Source organism: Eublepharis macularius, chromosome 11 (assembly GCF_028583425.1).
Source record: "Eublepharis macularius isolate TG4126 chromosome 11, MPM_Emac_v1.0, whole genome shotgun sequence".
In the NCBI taxonomy this organism is placed as follows: domain Eukaryota; kingdom Metazoa; phylum Chordata; class Lepidosauria; order Squamata; family Eublepharidae; genus Eublepharis; species Eublepharis macularius.
Genome location: NC_072800.1, coordinates 93,099,148 through 93,114,662, shown reverse-complemented (window position 1 = coordinate 93,114,662; position 15,515 = coordinate 93,099,148). Strand labels below are relative to the sequence as shown.

General features: G+C 48.4%; 1 protein-coding gene across 1 annotated transcript in view; it reads right to left on the bottom strand.

Annotated features, from left to right (window-relative positions):
- The window catches only part of LOC129337684 (tumor necrosis factor receptor superfamily member 16-like), a 49,519-nt gene that overhangs the window by 11,278 nt on the left and 22,726 nt on the right, over positions 1 to 15,515 (bottom strand). Inside the window, exons 2-3 of the mRNA XM_054991588.1 lie at positions 10,495 to 10,627; positions 8,366 to 8,749 (exon numbers count right to left, since the gene is read on the bottom strand). Coding sequence (XP_054847563.1) covers positions 8,366 to 8,749; positions 10,495 to 10,627 — 517 coding nt within the window. The remainder of the gene's footprint in view (positions 1 to 8,365; positions 8,750 to 10,494; positions 10,628 to 15,515) is intronic.

Genomic DNA, 15,515 nt, shown 5'->3' with positions numbered 1-15,515 from the left:
GCACAGCCACATCTCTGCATAAGGAGACACGGAAGTTCCCAATGTTCTTGCGACGCATCAGGGAACAATCCTGCTTGCGCAGGAAGTTGGAAACAATCCCTCACCCTATTTCTGAAGGCCAACCTTAGGTGCATGCCAGGAGATCCGGGATTAGGACCAGGGCTTTTTTTCTGGGAAAAGAGGTGGTGGAACTCAGTGGGTTGCCAGCACAGGGGGCAACTCTTGGTGGGAAGTAGTGCCCCTGGTACCACATGCACGTGCGCAAAGTGCGCGCACGCTCCCAGGACCGCATAATGACGTCACTTTGGGTCAGCTGGAACAAGGGGGGAGTTTTTAAAAATTTAAATCAACCTTGGTGAAAATGGTCACATGGCCGGTGGCCCCGCCCCCTGATCTACACACAGAGGAGAGTTTAGATTGCAATCTCAACTCCCCTCTGTCTGGAGATCAGGGGGCGGGGCCACCAGCCATGTGACCATTTTCAAGAGGTGCCGGAACTCCATTCCACCGCGTTCCAGCTGAAAAAAAGCTCTGAGTAGGACTTCTCTGCTTATTACATTATAATCTCACCTTTCCTGCGAGGTACTTGGGATGGGGTGGGGGGCACATGTGGGTCTCCCTTACTCCTTTTTAACGTCCCAACAACTGAGAGAGAGTAGGAATGGCCGAAGGTCACTCTGAGCTTCTTGGCAGAGAAGAGATTCACACCGGACATCTGTTGTGGTGTTGCGGTTTCAGTTATCGGGCTAGAAGCTGGCACACCCAGGTTCAAATCCTCACACTGCCATGGAAGCTCTGTGGGTGACCTTGGGCCTGTCACACACTCTAGGACTAACCTACCCCACAGGGTTGTTGTGAGGATACAACAGAGGAGAGGACAACATCAGCTACTTTGGGTTCCTATAAGGACAATTACGGGGTATAAATGAAGTATACAAACAAATAAATAAACTGGAAGCTCAGTTTGCGGGGAGAACGGGCTAGAAATCAAATAAGAAAATAAAAAAGAAGAAGAAATAAAAAACGTAAGAACTCTTGCTTGTTGTACAAATGAAGTTTCATAAAAGGGACCTTCAGGGTCATCTAGTCTGACCTCCTGTACAGTGCAGGAAATTCACAACTGCCTCCTTCCTGCTTTCTTTGGAGTTCAGCTAACACTTGCTGACTTGGTTATTATCCTAGGGGTTATACTGGACCAAGCATTACTGCTGGAGAAATGAGTTAATACAACTGCAAAATAATGTTTCCTTCCAATTTTTGTTTAGCCTGGAAGATATCCTAACCTGACCCTGCTGATCTAGCCACCTGGATCCACGCCACAGACAAGAGTCCTTTAATACACTCTATGTGGGTCTGCGCCTAAAGTCAATTTGGAAACTCCAAATGGGTACAGAATGCCTCAGCTTGGTTATTACCAGGAGCTAGGTGGAACATGCATGTTACATGTATTCTGCGGCCATTCTATTGGCTGCTGGTCACTTTCCGGGGCAATTCAAGATGGCTATCATGTTCTTGTTTTTTGGAGTTGGCTGGGCATGTGGAGAAAGATGTTTAACCCCTTTCCCCCATGCTGTTTTCCTCATGCAAATCTCCCATAGAATGCCTTCCTCTGTGGGGTGCATAGCCCTTGGGGTAGGGCTATGTGCCCCACTTTTTAAAAAAGGGATGGTGGGAAAGGGTTAACTCTGGCCTCTTCAGGGCTTTGACACACACACACACCCTGTCCAGATCTCTCCCATTGACTTTTCAAGTCTAAACTCCCCTTGCCATGAGAGAGCTTAATTTCAAATCTCCAAGGTCACGTCTGTTTTAGACCTAAACATCATCCACGGTTACCCTAAAAAGCCACAGACACATTTTGTTAATCTCTTTATTCTAGGTTTGAACAGAAAGTGCAGTTTTGATCATGGAGAAAACTGACATATGTGCTGACAGAATTTGCCAATACATGGTGATAGCATGATAGAATTTTTGCCAATGCGTGGCGATAGCATGATAGAATTTTTGCCGATACGCGGCGATAGCATGATAGAATTTTTGCCGATATGCGGCGATAGCATGATAGAATTTTTGCCAATAAGTGGCGACAGCATGATAGAATTTTTGCCGATACGTGGCGACAGCATGATAGAATTTTTGCCGATAAGTGGCGACAGCATGATAGAATTTTTGCCGATATGTGGCAACAGCATGATAGAATTTTTAGCGTGCTGTAACGTGGAGCGATGAGCCGTATGGGTTATTACCTGGAGAACCATTGGCTATTTTGCTTTGGCTGACTTGGCATCCGAAAGCTTTCAGAGAGTGACTCAAATCTGCTGATAATTCCAGAGGTCTGAAAACCTTCAGTATGGAGTCTAAGCACTGGGGCTGGTGGCCGTGAGCATCTCCTGTCCATTTCCAAATGAGTTTTTTTTAAATCTCCCCACTGTGCCCTGCTTACTGAATCCATTTTTACAGAAGACAGATCTGATTGCCATCTCTGTTAGGTTGGGCTGCATTTTTCCACAGCGGGCATTGCAGCAGAATTCTTCCTGCCATAGCTAGTGAACAAGGTACTCTCCAGCCCAGCGATTTAGCAGTATACAAACGGGTTTCAAGCAGAAGTATGGTTGCCGTCCTCCAGATGGGACCAGATCTGTTGGAGTTACTACTGATCTCCAAACAGGAGAGATCACTTCCCCTGGAGGAAATGACCACTTTGGAAGGTGGACCCAATGACATTGTACCCTGCTAAGCAGTCTTCTGCTCCTGCTTCCCGGGCTCCACCCCCAAATCTCCAGGAATTTCCCATGCCAAAGTTGGTAACCCTAATCACAAGAGTCAGGTGTTGTTTTCATCTCAAGGACGTAGGAGTGAGCTACACCCAAAAGACAAAATGAAATAAGGCGAATACTTGGAGATTTGCTTCCATCAGTCTCGGACTAGGATCTTCCAGGTAGTTTTCGTAAATAAAAAAGAGCCTAGTACAGCTCAGAGGTATCTAAGATGGTGCCTGCTTTCTCACAATGTAATCTGCTCTATCAAACATGAAGTAAAGAAAGAGAACCTGTTCTCTCTGGAAAGAATTACAAGGGAAGAAGATAAACTCTGGAGGGGAAAGGTAAACCTCAAAATGCACTGGGTGGTTTTCAAAGGACATGGGTCTTGGATGAGGCTATTTGCGTATTTTCTTTTGTGTTTCTCCCGAGGTCAGTCTGAGGCCTACTCTCACCGGAGCCTAATAGCCTCAAAAAAGCGATTCAAGGCTATGTAGAGCTGGGGCAGAATCCTGCCCGAAACTGTGCCCTGTGACCTGCAGAGGGCTTCTCCGTAACGGCAGCAGCGCTGAGCATATTTGTGTTTGCTCATCAGCAAGGGAAAGAGATGATGATGATGATGATGATGATGATGATGATGATGATGATAACCAGGGCTTTTTTTCAGCAGGAACATGGTGGAACGGAGTTCCCGAACCTCTTGAAAATGGTCACATGGCCGGTGGCCCCGCCCCCTGATCTCCAGACAGAGGGGAGTTCAGATTGCCCTCCGCGCCACTGGAGCAGCACAGAGGGCAATTTAAACTCCCCTCTGCCTGGAGATCAGGGGGCGGGGCCACCAGCCATGTGACCATTTTCTCAGAGGGCAACCCACTGAGTTCCACCACCTCTTTCCCCAGAAAAAAAGCCCTGATGATAACTGCACTTATACACAACTCTTCTAGACAGATCAGAGCCCCACCCAGAGCAGTGAACCAATTAGTGTTATTATGCAGGGTTGGCCTTGGTTTGTAATTGGATGGGAGACCTCCAAGGAAGACCAGAGTTGCAGAGGCAGGCAATGGCAAACCACCTCCATGAGTCTCTTGCCATGAAAACCCCAACAGGGGTCGCCATAAGTCAGCTATGAGTTGAGGGCACCACACACACAATACAGCTGGGGAGCTGGGCTGAGAGGAGTGGCTGACCCAAGGCCACCTACTGAGCTCACGGCAGTGGTGGGATTCGAACCAGAAGAGTGCTGATTTGCAGCCGAACCGTTTAACCACTGTGCTATAGCAGCTCTTTGTGATCCCAGATCTTCCACGAAGTATGTTCCAGAGCTCAGCATAAGTCCTAAGAATCGTGGCCAAAGCCTGTGATGAGGTTCTGTAGGGACACCTTACCAAGTAGACTGCAGCAGTGCTGCAAGCCAAACAGCCGACTGGGCTACTCTAAAGTAATGAGCTCACCGTGCAATCCTTAGCAGAGTTACTCCCCCAGGCTGCCTGAGGGATGCTCCAGGGATGAGCTCAGAATTGCACCAGTTTTGACTAACTATCTCCAGGGGAGGAGACCAAAGTGCCGGGGGGGGGGGGGGTCAGTGGCCGAACAGCCTGAATTGCCAGTCCCAGGCTCAGATGTTGGCAAGTCTTCCTCCTTCCCAGAGAGGCCAACAAAGACTCCTTCCCAGACTCTGATATCTGGAGTATCTGAGAGCCAGGAGGTTTTCGAAATCTGAGGGCATAGATTTGGGAAGGGGGGGCGGTCAGCACTAGGAGGGGTTTGAAGTAGAGTTGCCAACTCCAGCTTGGGAAATTCCTGGAGATTTGAGGGGCGGTGCCAAGGAAGAGAGGCCAGCATGGATGCGAGGCTACAGAGTCTACCCTCTGAAGTTGCCATTTCCTCTGGAGAAACGGATCCTTTATATTTCTGGGAAAACCTGGATGTTGGTAAGCTAGTTTAAGGCTGGCTACAGAACCCAAGAAGTAGAGGCAGACCACATCTGGCACGATGGCATACTTTGTAAACTGCTCTGAGTGGGCATTGAGTTGTCCTGAAGGGCGGTATATAAATCGAATGTTATTATTATTATCTGCTGTTCTCCATGAGGGTACAGACGGCAATCCACTGCTGGTCGCTGAAATCCTTGCAAAGAATTCTGGATCCAATGTGTCTCGATCGGATCCAGCGAGACTGTTCCAATGTCCTTTAGCAAGAGACCGGCTCCGAACCACTCACTGCAGATCAGTTAGTCCTAAACTGTTAGAGACACCCTGAGCACGCCCACCTGCTTCATCAAGTCAACACACCAGCGTAGCCCCCCTTGCAAGCCTAAAGTCAGCCCATTCCAGGCCCAGGAAACGCAGCTGGGCTGGCCGAGCCTAGCGATGGAATGCGCCCCTCCCTTCGTCCCTCCAGGGTCTCTGCCAGAGCACCAAAGTTTCCAAAATAAGAACTGACAGATCTTAAGAGAGCTCTGAATTGCCATCTTGCCTGCCTGCTGGAAAGTGCTGACAGTTTGTAGGAGTTCTGGGGTGGGCGGGTGGGGAGCCAGGGAGGGACCCTTTGCCTCTCTGAACTGCGCTGGCCGTCGGGTCTTCAATAGGGAAACCGCCGTGAATGAAGTATTGGCTGCTCTTAATAGCCAGAGATTTCACAACCCCAGTCCCAGTTCTATGAATGTTTACTTGCGAGTAGTAAGCCCCAGGAAAGGAAGTCCGTAGGACTTCTGGGTTAAGTTGCCACACAACTTCATTCCATCCCCTGGAATCAATCTCCTGTTCCAGTTCTGTACTTCCAGTCACCAAAATTGTTATAGTTAGATCTGCCAACTCCAGATTGGGAAATTCCTGGAGATTTGGGGTTGGATCCTGGGGAGGGCGGGGTTTGGGGAGGTTTGCAAAGGCTGTGTGAAAGGGGCCTTCAAAGGGGCTTCTTACCAGTGACGTGCTTAGGTAAGGAATAATTATTGGGCTCAAGCAGGGCTTTTTTTCAGCTGGAACGAGGTAGGACGGAGTTCCGGCACCTCTTGAAAACGGTCACATGGCTGGTGGCCCCGCCCCCTGATCTCCAGGCAGAGGGGAGTTTAGATTGCCCTCCACGCCACTTGGCGGCACGGAGGGCAATCTCAACTCCCCTCTGTCTGGAGATCAGGGGGCGGGGCCACCGGCCATGTGACCATTTTCGCAGAGGGCAATTTAAACTTTAAAAAACTCCCCCCTTGTTCCAGCTGAACCAAAGTGACGTCATTGTGCGGTCCTGAGTTCCACCACCTCTTTTCCTATAAGTAATTACTCTCTTAATTATCTGAAGAAGGAAGCTTTCACTCTCGGAAGACTGGTTGGTCTTTTAGGTGCCACTGGACTCCAGTCTTGCGCTTCTACCACAAACCTACGTGGCTACCTCCTGAAACTATCCTTTAATTATGTGTGTAAAATCAATGGAATATTTTTGTGTCTTTTGAGTAAGACTGTTAAAAGTATAAACAATTATGCTTTAATAAAAAGGTAAAACGGAGGCAAGATTCTCTACGGATATTTTGTGTTATATTCTCCCTCAAAATGTGGTTGAGCTGTTCCTCTCGCCAATCAGGTGAGGCCAAAGTAACATGAAAGAGTAATCTTTGGGCTGCTATAATATCACTGACAGCAGACCTTCTTCCCAGCTGTTCTATTCAAGCCCTTTTTTATCCACCACGTCTACCCTTCTACCTCTAGCTAAGAAGGGGAAGCACCCAATTTTTAAAAACAAAGAACTCTGAAAAAGATGAGATATCACAGAGCAACTGGCTTCCAGGCGTGCAGGAGGAAGACGCAACAATGACCTTGAAATTGCGGCCACCCTGACCCTTTATAGCCCACGGTTGCCACAGCAGGCCCTGGCTACGCCGTGCACAAGAGGCCTGTCTGCATGAAGGGCAGCCTTCAGGAGGGCACCCAGGCCTCCTCCTCCTCCCCTCAGACAGGCCAAGTGGGATTTAAAAAGCCCCATGGGACAAAAGGGGGATTAGGGGCAACCCAAGGAGACTCCATCTCAGCAGACAAAAAGCAACTGTTACTCTAAAATCAAAGCCCAAAAGAGGGCAGAGGAGACAGAGAGAATAACACTTTGGCAAATGAAGCTCCATTTCTCGACTCTTTGGCAGAGGCTCCGACTTCACCGTGCAGAGGTGTGGGCGGCTGTCATTGGGTCATTCCAAAGGAGAAGAGCAAAACAAGCGAAGCGTTCCCGACATCTGTTTGCGTCTACAGAGTGTGCAAGCTTTCAGGTTGCACAGAGCTCTTTGGCACACAGAACAGAAAAGGAACCACTCATTCTCAGCACTACAGAGAGGAAGGTTAGTAGGCTGCAGCAAAGATCAAGAGTTCGAGGAGACAGAAGAACACCGAGTTTAGTCTGCAAAGAGGACTTTTCAAACTGCCAGGGTGCGGGGAGGATATAATAGAGCTATTTAAAATTGTGAACAGACTGGGGAAAGGGCACTATTTCCCCGTAATACCAGAACTTGGGATCGCCCAATGAAACGGAGCATGCTCAACAGTCTCTAGCTTAGATGGCGCTCGAAAACTCATACACTGAAAATCTTGCTGGTCTCCAACGTGCCACTGGACTCAAATCCTGCTGTTCTACTGCAGACCAACATAGCTACCCCCTAAAAAGAATATTTATTGTGTTTGCTTTATTGTTGCAATATTTTTGTTATTGTTTTAACTTCTGGATTTTATTAGCTGCCTTGAGCCTTGCATAGATGGACACGTCTGAAACTTTTGACTAAATTTTTTTTGTTAATCTGAAGGGTGGAGTTGAATAACCCCAGAGTAAGTCATAGAAATTAAAAAGAAAACAAAACCTTTTGGGTTTCATTGAGCACGGCACCAGCTATGAATACCCTAGACTTCATCAAGTATTTCTTATTGGCTGTCCAAGAACAGAGCAGCGGCAAAGATGCCAGCGAGAAAAATAAGAAAATTAAGAGGTTTCACCCAATGTTAATTTTAGTTTCCTTTTCAGTGCAGCTTGGGTAAATATGACCCCCACACCATATGCACTGCAAGGTGTGCGTGTGTCTGTGTGTGTGTGTACGTAGAAAAGTGGAGGGCTCATGAAACACCACAAGGTTCTGGTAGTATTACCACCCCCAGGTGGAGCCTGGCATTCTACCAGAATTACAAACGATCTCCACACTGCTGAGATATTTGTTCCCATGGAGGAAATGGCAGCTTCGAAGGGTGGACTACGGCCTCGCGTATCCAGTGAAGTCCCTCCCCTAATTCAGCCCTTCCCAGGCAGCGCTCCCCCCCCCCGCAAATCTCCAGGAATTTCCCAAGCCAGAGATGGCAAGCCTAGAAGCTGACCTCATTAAGGTTGACTGGTACATGGAGTAAGAAACAGAAGGCAGATCAAAGATTTGTTTTCCGTCTCTGCTCCCCAAAATTCTCAGGGTCAATTGGATCCCCCTTTCTACAAACAAACCCTCCTTGTGGACTATTAAAGGGCAGTACAGAAAATAACGTGCCTTTTTAAAATGGAGAATGATTCTGAGTGAGTGGCACCCGGCAGCCACGTTCTGCACGTAGCACCCATCACCACTCTTGCTTACCTTCCCTGGGGCACCCTGTACTTACCCATGCAAACAGTGTCTGAATCTGGGGTGCAGTTCTGGATCATAACCTCGCTCTTGCCACACTCCAGCCGGCAGCGGAGACACGGTTCCAAAAAGCTCTTCTCTTCTGAGTAGTAACCATCTGGGCATTTCCGACACACGGTGTTTGTGCTGGGGCCACATGGCTTGATGGCTCCGTAGCCCTTTGGACACACCTGGCAAGGACGGCAATGCTCAGCGCCGTGGCTCGCATTTCCTGCGTGGAGATAGTGTCCCCGTGGGCAGTTGATGGCACACACGGTGTCGTGGGTAAGGGTGCAAGCCTCCACCATGGGTACGTGGCTTGGGCACATCGAACATGGCTGGCACGTTTCGGTGGCACTGGCGACAGAGGAGAACGTCATGTCTGTTGTGGAGAGAGAGACACATAAGGGAGAGGCTGAGACCACTTGCCTGGCCTACAGAAGCCCCTCCCCCCAAATCTCAGGATCTTTGGTTCCTGAATCTCAGGGAGACCCTGGGAAAGATCTACCTCCACCTGGGATCCTGGAGTAGGTTGCCAGGGGGTGGGATTCCCCTCTCCCACTCTCCACCCCCTGTCCCTGCTTACCTGGCCAGCGGGGGAGGCACAGGCCTCCCGGGGGTGCACTCCCGGGAGGTGTGGCACTCCTGCGGGCCCAATCCAGGCCGGAATCAAACCGCTGCAGAGCATGGCAGCGCCCCACAGTGGCCTGTTTCAGGCCGATCTTGGCCCGATCCGAGCTGATTCAGGCTTGAACTGGGCCACTGCAGAACGCAGGAGCACTCTTGTGCTCTGCAGCAGCTCGATTCAGGCTGAATCACCTAAATCCGGCCTGATTCGGGCCTGATCCACCCCCGCCGCCCCCCATGGAAGAGGAGGAGCGCTTCCTGGGGTGGCTGCGGCCTGCATTATGATGTCACTTTCCAGGCAGACAACAGGACAGGTAGGTGCCAGATCCCCCACCTCCCACCGGGAGAAGAGGGGGACCTGGCAACCCTATCCTGGAGACCCCTGCCAGTCCGAGATGGCTGGATGGCCTAGTGGGCTGACTCAGTACAAGGGAGTTTCACATGATCGCTATATACTCTGTCCAAGTTCCCTTTCTTGAGACACTAGCCTTGCACATACATGTAGCCAGACTGGGAAAACTCAACCCCAATGGAAACAATCAGTGGTCATCAAAAGGACTGTACCACTTTAAGCTGTCTTTGGCTGGGAAGAGTAGTTGGAGAGGCTGCTCCCCACCAGCAGTGGATTGGGACATTAAAAGAGCCCTGGAGCAGAGCCATAGGGCCGGCTGGATTCAAACCTGGGCCAGAGTTACGTTGCTACTATCCCAGGATGAGCTGCACAGCCTCTGTGTGCTTTGCCAACACAGCAGTGGCCCCTTAGCTCTGCGTGTTCCCAGCCACCAGTGGCCCACCGGGAGCTTTCCCTGTAAGTTAAAGGGCCAGTCCATGCATATTCCACACAGCAATGGAACTTTCTGTACAGGAAAGATAGGCTTAGATTGAGCCTAAGGTTGAAAGACAGCCTAAAATCTCAATCTTATTAAATGGTTAATGCCCCCCCCACCCCAGGACCGAACCACTTAATACTGCAGGTGAAGGGCTGCCTTTTTAAATTTCTCCTCCTCATTAAAAAAAATCCCTGCATGTAGCAAAGTAGCACCTCAGGAGAATGCTAGTCTACAATCTTTTGCCTTAATGTTTTAGCTTTCTGCAAGGAGGGAGTTTTAGGTAGGTAACCATGTTGGTCTGCAGTAGAACAGCAGGATTCGAGTCTAGTAGCACCTTAGAGACCAACAAGATATTCAGAGTGTAAAGTTTCGAGAGTCAAAGCTCCCTTCTTCAGATACCAAGTAACTAAGGGAGGGAGCTTTAATTCTCAAAAGCTTCTACCCAGAAAATCTTGTTGGCCCCTGGACTCACATGCTGCTATTCTACAAGGCAGGCTATTCTAGGCAGGTTTTTTTTATTGTATTCAAGAATGTAGGGGAAAATCCCTACAGGATGAAGGGATCCAGTCCATAAATGTCTTTGCCATGTGTTTTTGCTGACTAAATAGGTCAGTATGGGGTGCCTTGGCTATGCCACCCAACACTTCTTCCCCAGATATCTTATACTCACTTTCTTTGCATGGTTCACACTTGGTATTGGTGTTCCAACAGGGAACCGCAACTCCATAACCTGGTGGGCAAAGGTCACAGCAGTCTCCAGCAGAGGTGACGTGTCCGTTTTCGCAACCTTGATGGGCCAGAACCTGAACACAAAATACGGGAGGAAATTAGTGTGCCAAAAGAACAATAGAATCTTACAGGCATAACAATGAAGTAAAGGGAAGAAGCTGGATGGGACGTAACGTTCCGGACAGAGCAACCTGCTCCTGCCTCCAATCCCTGCTTGAGATTTTAATTTGACGTTCAACCAACTCAAAATGACAGAATAGTAAAAAGTCCAGTAGCACCACTAAGACTAACCAACTTTATTGAGGTATAAGCTTTCGATGCATCTGACGAAGAGAGCTGTGGTTCTCGAAAGCTGATGATGCATCTGACAAAGAGAGAAGTGGTTCTCAAAAGCTGACAATTCATTTGATGAAGAGAGCTGTTGTTCTCGAAAGCTGATGATGCATCTGACAAAGAGAGCAGTGGTTCTCGAAAGCTGACAATACATCTGACGAAGAGAGCTGTGGTTCTCGAAAGCTTATGCCTCAATAAAGTTGGTTAATCTTAAAGGAGCTATTAGACTTTTTATTGTTTTGCAACTACAAACTAACACAGCTAACTTCTCTGGATCATATGACAGAAAGGTTCTTCCTTTTGATTTTTCCTTCGTATGCAGAAGCGCCATAGGGCTACACCAGCGAGTCTTGGGTGCACTATATTAAATGGGATGCACTTTCTCCAACCACCATTTTAAAGTGTGGTTTCACTCCTTATTTATTTGCTTACATTATTTACAGTCTGCTTTTCTCACTGAGATTCAAGGCGGATCACACAGCATGAGTCAAGACGATCAATGGGATGGGACATCCAATAAGCAATGCAATATGATTAGGACTACAGAAATTTGAAATTCGCAGAAGCAAAGCGTAAGTATTAACATGACACATTAAGTGATCAGAAATGACATAGCAGGAGCATACTACACACAGAATGTATTGTACACTATTGTACACAGTAGCATAGCGCACAGTCCCTACCCCTTTACTAAGGCATCTTTGTTAACCATTCTGTTATAATAAAGCTCTTTTACCTTTGTGAAAGTGCCCACTTGATAAGGAAGGCTTCCCAATTTTTGAACTTCTGGAGTAACAAAATCACGGGAACCTGTGCTGGGAGCTGCACACACCACACGTGGCTCCATTTTTTCCTAGGCAAAGACCACTCACCCCAGCCCACTGGCACCTTACTTTGAAAGGCGTAACAGGATTGCATAGGAACGCAAGGAGCCCTGTACCCTCTTCACCCACTGAGGCCTCCTCGGCATGCAGTTTGAGTGCTCTGCCATTTGCCCCAGGGCCAAACAAGATGATGCATCTATTATGAGTCATGTCAGGCCCTGTGCCCCAAACCCAACTTGCAGGCAGACATTTTGCTGGGGGACGCATGTTCCCAAATGTGCTGGTGCCCAATTCAGCTCAGGAGCGTAGTGCAGGGGGATGAGGGATATTCAGCTTTCCCTCCTGCACTGTTTTTGGGAGCCAAAATAGCTGGGGCGGGCTTATTTCCCATGCTGTGGAGCTCTCCCCATTTTTGCTCCCAAAAACAGGGCAGGAGGGGAAACGGAAGCCCTCCCTCTCATGGTGTGTTCTTGAGCTGACCCGACCGGTGGCAGAACAGCATCCAGTGCAAGGTTGCCAACCTCCAGGTGGTAACTGGTGATCTCCAGAAATTATAACTCATCTCCACGCCATAGAGATCAGTTCTTCTGGAGAAAACAGCTGCTTTGGAGGGCCAGAAGTTATCTAGCCAAGCCAATAAAACTTGTAGGGAAGATAAACTTCATGTTTATCTTCCCTACAAGCACCTCATCTCCACAGAGCTTTCTCCCTTGCAAGATTCAACGCTATGCCATCTGCAATCTTCCTATCTAAGATCGCTACCTCCTCTATGACTGCTCTCAGCTATGCGTTTTACCCACAGCTATGACGTATGCAGGTCTTTTATTAGTATCAAAAGTAGCCTATGTATAATGGCGCTAGAGTATTTTAATATAAGTTTTTAAATCTGTTTTTAAAGTTGACTATTAATTTATTGTGGGGTTTTTTTAGAAAATTTTTATTGGTGAGTATACTTTTCAAATTCAATACATACATTCCCTCAATATCTAATTAACCCTATCCCCCACCCTTTTCCTCCCCCCTCTCTATCGACTTCCAACAGCTTTCCAACCCTTACCCCCTCTTATTACTTGATAATTCCCTTAGTCTAAGCACATTCTAATTTTTTTTCCAGGTATTCTATCATATATATCAAATATCCTATCAATATAGCATGCGTCTATCAATTATACTATCAAATATTCTATCAGTATAATATACATCCATCAATTATACTATCAATATAGTATAAATCTTATACCCCTCAATATAGACCAGTATGATATAATATAATATATAACAAAAGTCTTAGTTTAAACATATTCTATTTCTTTTAAACATATATTCTATCAAATATACTATTGTCATTATAATATGTATTAACACCCCTACTGTGCACCCTGCCACCAATGTGGCACCGCACACAGCACTATTAATTTATTGTGTTTTAATGATGATGTGAGTCGCCCTGAGCCCATTTGTGGGGAGGGCAGGATACAATTCAAAATAAATAAATAAATATTGATATATTGTCGAAGGCTTTCACGGCCGTAGAACGATGGTTGTTGTGGATTTTCCGGGCTGTATTGCCGTGGTCTTGGCATTATAGTTCCTGACGTTTTGCCAGCAGCTGTGGCTGGCATCTTCAGAGGTGTAGCACCAAAAGACAGAGATCTCTCAGAGATCTACAACAACCAAATAAATATTGCCTTCTGAATGACTCCCTGCCTAAAACCACCAAGAAAGTAGCAATGTTTCTCTGTATGGCTATAAAATTCCATCAGAAGTGGTTCCAGAAATAACCTTGTTTTTCTATGTATTTTGTATTGTGTATATTTTGCTGACTGATGCCAATAAAGGCTAACTGACTGTCTGCTTTGGATGGTGGACTCTATGACAATATACCTTGTGCAGGTCCCTCCCCTCCCCCAATCCCACCATCTCTAGGCTCCACCCTCCAAATCTCTAGGATTTCCCCAACCTGGGGCTGGCAACCCTAACTCCCAAAACAACTGGGCTCCGCTTAGCCTCCCATAAACGGACAGGTCTATCCAGTGGCTACTAGCCAAGATGACTGAAGGGACCCTCCGCATTCGGAGGCAGTCAACTTCTGACTACCAGTGCCAGGGAGGGGGGCACCATTGGGGGAAGTCCTCGGATGCTATGCCCTGCCATTGGCCCTCCAGAGTAACTGGTTGGCCACTGAGTGAGACAGGATGCTGGAATGGATGGACCACTGCGCTGATCCAGCAGGGCTCTTCTAATGTTCTTGTGTCCTTAAAGGCATCCTCAGGAAGCCTTAGGAAGCTTGTGGGCCATTTCAGCAAGCTTCCGGACATGGGACCACAGCCCTGCCTCGCTCGGCTCTTCTTCCTGCTCCAACCTGGATCCAGCCGGGACCATCCTGACCCGGTTTCCCAGAATTTGAGTCTTGGGAAGGGCATAAAGGGCCGAGCATCTCTTTCCCACGCAAGGAATCAGCCAGACAGCCCAAGCCAGGGGAAATTGCTCTCCAGGCACACGCCAAGGTGCAACAGCCCTCGATTGTTTGAATCAGGAAACGGAGGCAGGATATGGGCACGGAAAAAATAGCAGCTGGTAGCATCCAGGGCAGGCGGCGCAGCCAGCAAAATACGACCAGTTGTATACTAAGCAACGAGCCCCCCTCCAAACCATTGCACTCCTGGCCCCATTTAGAGCTGACTGGCCATTTAACCTAGTGGGAAGGTTCCTGGAGGGCAGCTGGCAGCCAGGAGCGAGCAAAGCTAAACCCCAGCAGCTCGGCCAGCCCAGCAAGGGCGTCTTCCACTAGCCCTGGACCCTTCCAGAGCAACAGTGGGGCAGGAAGATCCTTCTCCTTGGGCTGTCCCGATCGGCCACTTGGGCAGACAGCCGGTTCTGCTGCTCACGGCCCCTGCAGCTCGCCTGCTTCTCCCTGCTCTTCGCTTCCTTGCCCTGAATCGAGTCCCTTTTCTCCTCCCCCACCCCACTCCTGTTGCCTCTTCTTCTCCCTCTCTCTGGGGCTGCCTTTGGGGAGCTGACCTCTGTTTGCCTCTCCAAAGGGGGTTCACTGCCCAGGCCCCCTACTCAGAGCTGGCAACTCTAAGCCTTAAGTTGTACAGAGCCTGAAAGCGTGCACACCGTTTTGTAAATATTACACATTTTTGGAACTTGCTGGGCAACGAGGCTACCTGCAGACCCTAACATAAGAAGGTAAGAGAAGCCATGTTGGATCAGGCCAACGGCCCCTGCAGTCCAACACTCTGTGTCACACACTGGCCAAAAAACCAGGTGTCCACAAGAGGTCTGCCAGTGGGGAAGGGACACGAGAAGCCCTCCCACTGATTGCCCCCCAAACACCAAGAATACAGAGCATCACTGCCCTAGACAGAGAGATCCATCTGTACCTTGTGGCTAATAGCCACTGACGGACCTCTGCTCCATATGTTTATCCATCCCCTCTTGAAGCTGCCACCACCTCCTGAGGCAGTGAATTCCATGTGTTAATCATCCTTTCGGTGAAGAAGTACTTCATTTTATCTGTTCTAACCCGACTGCTCAGCAATTTCATTGAGTGCCCACACGAGTTCTTGTATTGTGAGAAAGGGAGAAAAATACTTCTTTCTCTACCTTCTCTATCCCATGCATCATCTTGTAAACCTCTATCATGTCACCCCTCTGTCGTCGATTCTCCAGAGAACACAGAACCTGTTGTTATGAATGCTAAAGACCAGAATTCAAAGGCCCAGGTCAATAGACTAAGCGGGTAGCCTTGGACCAAGCCTTTTGCTCACAGGTGGGGATGAACAGGTGTTAGCACATGAAT